Below are 5,977 nucleotides of genomic sequence, written 5' to 3' on the forward strand. Positions count from 1 at the left end.
CCCCCACCCCACTGGAACTGTCGGTCCCATTGCTTTCTCCTCCAGATTGTTTATCTATCAACATTTTCATTTAGGGTTCATGTTCTTTGTATCACGCCTAAGACATCTTCGCCATATCCAGGGTCACAAAGATTTTCTATGAGGCATCCTGCTAGAAATTGTATAGCTTTCAGTTATACATTTAGGACTATGAGCCATTTGGAATTCATTTTTTCTTGTAAATGGTGTGAGGTATTGCCCAGACAATTTTGACTTGTGTTATTTTAAACTCTAGAAAGAGCAGATTGATAATACTTCCCATCTTTGTTACTCCTGTGCATAGATGCCATTGCAACCGGTTGCAAAATTTTGGTTAAGTTTGAAACCCAGATAGACAGGATGCCCCACCTCTCTCTGATTCCATGGATACTTCTTGAGCAAATAAATCCTTTTTTTCAGCATCCCTCTCCAGATGTTCCCACAATACCAGCACAAGCTGGAGACGCTCAGAGCCAGGTGCTCCCTGGTTCCTAAAATACTCCAGGTAGTTAGCTGCTCCAGGAAACAATGTGGCTTTCTTAAATCTCTCAAAGGACATTCATTGCAAAAGTCCGTTATTCCATCTTGGCAATGCGGATAGGAATGTGCACATTCTTAGCATCAGTCCTTCTTGAGTGGTTCATCGGCATTCTGACATCCCTGGGTGCTGTGAAAGGCTAATGCACTCGGCTGCTAACTGAAAGGCTGAGGTTTGAGTCTACCCAGAGGCAGTTTGGGAGCAAGGTCTAGAGATCACTTCCAAACAGTCAGCCCTGGAGGAGCCTGGGAAGCAAGGTGCTACTCTGACACACGTGGGTTTGGTATCCCTTGAAAGTGGCTTCGAAGCCACTGGTTGTTTCTATGGACACTGTTTCCCCCTCCTGTCCTACGGCAAGCACACTGGCTTTAGAAGCTGCCTTACAGCTGTCACAGAACTTTCGGACGCTTCAGAAATTCAAACTCACTGCCACTGAGTTGATTCCAACTCCCTTCTCCAAGAAAAACAAATAATTGGAAAGATATAAGCCAGAATGAAAATGCAGAAGGAAAGAATCAATCAGGGGCAATTTACTGGGACATGGGTCTAAGTAGACATATACTTTTTCATTATTTTTCTAACTTCACTGAAAATGAGTGAAAACTTCATCCAACTTAGCCAGTTTGGGATGCAAACCATGAGGAGATCTAACGTGGGTGCGGTGAGGGCACCCCCCGAGGTATTTGGGGAAAGGCTTTCTTCTCTCACTGGTTATCCAGTATTGCTAAAGTTCAAAGTCCCAGTCCTAGCTGGTAATCCAGGGTTTTCTGCCCGGAAATTTGCACTTGCAAATGGAAAGGCTGGGTTGATAATATTCTAAGCCCCTCCTTTGGCACACACTTATAGCTTTCACTTCTTTCTTGGGTGACAGGAGGACAGGACACCCACCCAAACTGCCATTCCTGTCAGTGTCCAGGCCATTCTAGAGGTCTCCTCACTTACCTCCCGGCCCCAAAGCCTCAGCCCACGTGTTCATGAAGGCAGACAATGGCCAGTCAGCCCCGGCAGACAGATGTTCTTGGCAAGCCCATCAGTGGCACCTTTAGCACTCAGGATAAAGACCCCTCTCCTAGGGTTAACTTGTCCTGCAGGAACTTGCCAGCACTCGGTTCCAGTCTCTACTCTCCCAGGTCTGTGGACCCTGCTGCCTGTTTCAGCTGCTCCCAAGCGCCAAACCCCAGTACATGCTTCTCTGCTTGTATACTAGGTAACCTTCAGTGTTTTAGGGAAGCCCTCCCTCACCAGCTACAGGGACACCCTCCTTCCTTGGAAGTAGACTGCCTCATCTTTCCCTGGTACATTCAAACCACCAAGCTTTAAGTTCACAGTAAGTTGGGTTGGGAATCAATGGGTCTTCCTTGTTAATCAGGCAGTGTTATTGCCTGGTATTGCGTCTCCAAACGTTTTGAGTCTCCAATGAGCCAAAGAACAGGTGCTGAAAAGGATGTAGAACCTTCCCCCAGAGCCTGCACAGAAAGAAGTCCTTCCCAGAGAGCCTGCACTCTGATTTCAGACGTCCAGCCTCCTAAACTCTCAGGAAGTAAATTTCTGCTTGTTAGAACCACCCACTTGTGGTATTTCCATTATAGCTCTCACTGCCATTGAGTCTGTTCCAACTCATAGCCACCCTATTGATATCCTAGCATGACCTTAGGAGCCCTGGTGGCATAGTGGACTATTAATTGAGCTGCTAACCCACAAGGTCAATGGTTCAAACTCACCATTGGCTTCGAGGGAGAATGATGAGACTTTCTGTTCCTGTAAATATTTACAGTCCCCTAAAAAGAAAGAAAGAAAGAAAGAAAGATTTACAGTCGCAGAAACTCAAAGGGGCTTTCAACTAAAAACTCACTGCGTTTGAGTTGATTTTGGCTCATGGTGACTCTATAGGACAGAGTAGAACTGGCCCTGTGGGTTTCTGAGACAACTCTTTATGGGAGAAGAATGCCCTTTCTTTCTCCCAAACTAACACGTCATCACTCTAAAATTTCAATATGTGCCAGAGTCACACTGGTCCTGTCCTGCTCCCCTTAAAGCTCTCTCTCTCTCTCTCTCTCTCTCTCTCTCTCTCTCTCTCTCTATATATATATATATATATATATATATATATATATACATACATACATATACATATATATATAGTAAAGATCATTTTAATGGGGTTCTTACAACTCTTATTACAATCCATAAACTGATTGCATCAGACATATTTGTACATATGTTACCATGATTCTTTTCTAGACATTTACTTTCTATTGAGCCATTGGTATCAGCTCCTCATTTTTCCATCCCTCCCCACACCCACCCTTGTGACCCCTTGATAGATTTTAAAGTATTATTTTCTTGTGTGTGTGTGTGTTATTGTTTGACGTGACCTTGTTGGTCGCAAGACTCCAAGTCCATTTCAGTTTCACTCTGCTCCTTTGTCTTTAAGCCGCTCAGACCACTGTGTAGGGCTGAGGGCTGAGGAATGTGGAGGGCAACAACGATATTTCCAAGGTCTATCCACCTCCATCCAAACAAAACTAGAGCCTCTACTTTCACAACTAGCGACATGATGTTCATAGTAGAAATTAGTTCTCTATCCTAGAACTTTTTCCTAAAAAATCTTTTTTTTTTTTTTAAATTTCTTTGGTTACGTGTTGGGCTGTTCACTGTCAGGGTCAACAGTTTGAATTCACTAGCTGTTTCTCAGAGAAAGATGAGGCTTCCTATTCCGGTAAAGAGTTACGGTCTTGGAAACCCACAGTAAAGAAGTGGCACTTTGGGCAAAAGAACTGTATTCTTAATGATTCTAATCTTGCTGATTGTAACCTGTTAGCTTCCCTAATAAACTCCTATATCATGAGCATTATCTAGAAATTCTGTATGATGTTTGAAATGGATTATCAGATTATCAAAGGTAGCAAAGAAGTAGAGAGATTTCAGAGGATGGGGGTGAGAGTACGGAAGGTAAAAGCAGTTGGAGGGTGAAGGCATGTCTGACCTCCACCTTTTGGTCATCAGCCTCGGGCTGGTATGGAGTTGGGTTCTTTTGAAGCAGGAGGAGGTCACTCGTGGCTTCCATACCATTTCCTCGTATACATTTAAGTAAACAATCAAAACTATACTGAAAAAGGCAACAATGTGGATGAATGCCCAGCCAGACACAAAGAGTACATAAGGATATGATGCATTGTACAAAGCCCATAGACAGGCAGAATTAATTTCAAGTGAAATAGTGGTTCCCTAGTGGGTGGAGAATCCCTATTGTCTCTGTGAGCTAGGCATTGGGCTGATAACCACAGGTTGGTGTTTTGAATCCACTAGCTAGTCCCATAAATATCTGCAGTCTCTATGTCGGGATTGCCTCAGTGGCAATGGGCTTGGCTACTTTGCTTTTTTGTGAGAGAAGGAGCCTGGTGACACAGTGGGTTAACATTGGACTATTAACTGCAAGGTCAGTTGTTTAAACCTACTAGTCACTCTGAGGGAGAAAGATAGGGCCGTCTGTTCCCTTAAAGATTTATAGATTCATCAAATCCTGAGAAGCAATTCTACTCTGTCCTATGGGGTTGCTATGAGTTGGAATTGACTTGAAGACAGCCGATTTGAGTTATTTTCATTGTTGGTGGTGGCAAGAGTCCCTGGATGGTGCAAATGGTTAATGGGTTTGGCTATTTAAGCAGAAGGTTGGAAGTTCGAGTCTACTCAGAGGCATCTTGGAAGAAAGGCAATCTACTTCCTAAAATTCAGTCTCTACGTAGTATAGAGCTAACCTGGGGCACGGGTCCTCCATAAGTCCTCTGACACATGCTGCTGCTTCTCCACGGGTTGGAGTCAACTCAGGTGGGAACTGGTGCTTGTGAGGAGCACTCTCTGGGAGGTCACATTTAGATCTGGATGGGACTTACAAGGTTGTAGACATAGGTAAAATTCACCAAGGTGAGGTGCACACTCAGGAGCTCTGCGGTTGATGCTTAGTAAAGCACAGCGCTAATAGACATAAAAAGCCGGGCTCCTTTCCATCACCTTCTGTCCCCAGCCACCTACCTTTCCTTCCAAGGCCACCCTTCCTGCTAGGAGTTAATGCCCTCTTTCTTTCGGTAACTCCACACGAAGGACCGAGTCCTGGGAGCATGCCAGGAGGCTCCCATGGCCCAGGCTTAGTGGACCAGGCACCTGTGCACCTCCTCGGCTTTCTGGGGTCCCTCTGCCCACAGGAACTTTGTCTCCTCTCCTAAAGCTGGGACACCTGGGAGGCTGCTGACCCTTGCTAAACAGAGTCCCTCCCCCTGCCTCTCCAGGGTGTGCCTGCCTGGAGCACAGTAGGTGCAGAGCAACTTCTCATTGACACACTGCCTCCCTATTTTATTCTCTATTCTCATCCCCCAGACTAATCCTAGGACTTCCTGCTCCTGGGCTTCCCTGGTTTTTTGTTTTAGTAAACTTCCTTTCCAAGGGGCAGTCCTGATAACCCATTTTGTGTTTGCATTTAAACCAGACCTGTCTTGGAGGAGCTGAAAGCCTTATCTTCCTGAACACGCTCATCTCCACCCCCACCCTCCCTTCTAGCTTTGTCTAGGGCCCTGTCCCATCCCCCGCCCCCCTCTGGCTAGACTTAGTCTTTTATCTCATCTGGCACCCCCACCCTATGAGACTCTCCAACCCCTGAGGGGCAGAGGGCCGGGAGTCCACTGTTCAAGTCAATTTGGCAAGCTTTCTTGGAGGAGGGCAGAAAGAGAAATGTACTACTTGTTCTTGATATCCAAGAATCTTTTAAGATGGGGAAATGGGCACAACTCAGGGTTGGTTTTAGTAGTTTCCAATCCAATACTGCTCTTAAGTGCCAGGCACTGAGTTTTGTGCTTTTTGTAAGTTAATTTTTGAATTTTCAAAGCAACTTCAGAAGGATGATTATTTTCCCCATTTTGGAGATGGAGATGAGGCACAAGGTCATACTGCTGGCACGTGGTCGCTAGGATTTGAATTAGCCATTTCCCTAGGGAAACGCCCTATTTTCCTGCACTAGGGATTCCCAAGAAAAGCCAGAGCACCTGAGCTCTGGGGTCTCCCCCCACCCCCATTCGGGGGGTGGGTGGCATTTAATTGTGCTACACCCTTTCTGCTCATTTCCCTGAGTCAGGGGCCTGGGAGGGGGCTTCCGGCCTGCCAGCGTCTCAGATACAAAGCCCCGCGTGGCATAGGAGTCGAGGGGTGCGGAGGAAATCAAGGAGGCCCTGCCCACTACCGGGGCGTTGCAAGCCTCGAGGCGTTGCGAGCTACCGGGCTGTTGCAAGCCCACGGCGCGCGAAAACTGCGCGGAACTACTTCTCCGGAGCAGCTTTTGAACTAGGGACTCGGCGACAGTCCCTGGGGCGGTCGTGCGAGGCAAGAAACCCGTTGGCAGCTCCCGGGCGCGGCCACGTGCGCCCCGCCGGG

The 5,977-nt window shown here is 46.7% G+C and overlaps 1 protein-coding gene across 1 annotated transcript in view; it reads left to right on the forward strand.

Moving 5' to 3' along the window:
• Positions 1-1,543: 1,543 nt before the first annotated feature.
• The window catches only part of LOC101664119 (RING1 and YY1 binding protein), an 85,594-nt gene continuing 81,160 nt past the window's right edge, over positions 1,544-5,977 (forward strand). Inside the window, exon 1 of the mRNA XM_045290116.1 lies at positions 1,544-1,630. Coding sequence (XP_045146051.1) covers positions 1,544-1,630 — 87 coding nt within the window. The remainder of the gene's footprint in view (positions 1,631-5,977) is intronic.

The sequence above is a fragment of the Echinops telfairi genome, unplaced genomic scaffold (assembly GCF_000313985.2).
Source record: "Echinops telfairi isolate 266 unplaced genomic scaffold, ASM31398v2 ScPeMD7_31;HRSCAF=116, whole genome shotgun sequence".
Taxonomy (NCBI): domain Eukaryota; kingdom Metazoa; phylum Chordata; class Mammalia; order Afrosoricida; family Tenrecidae; genus Echinops; species Echinops telfairi.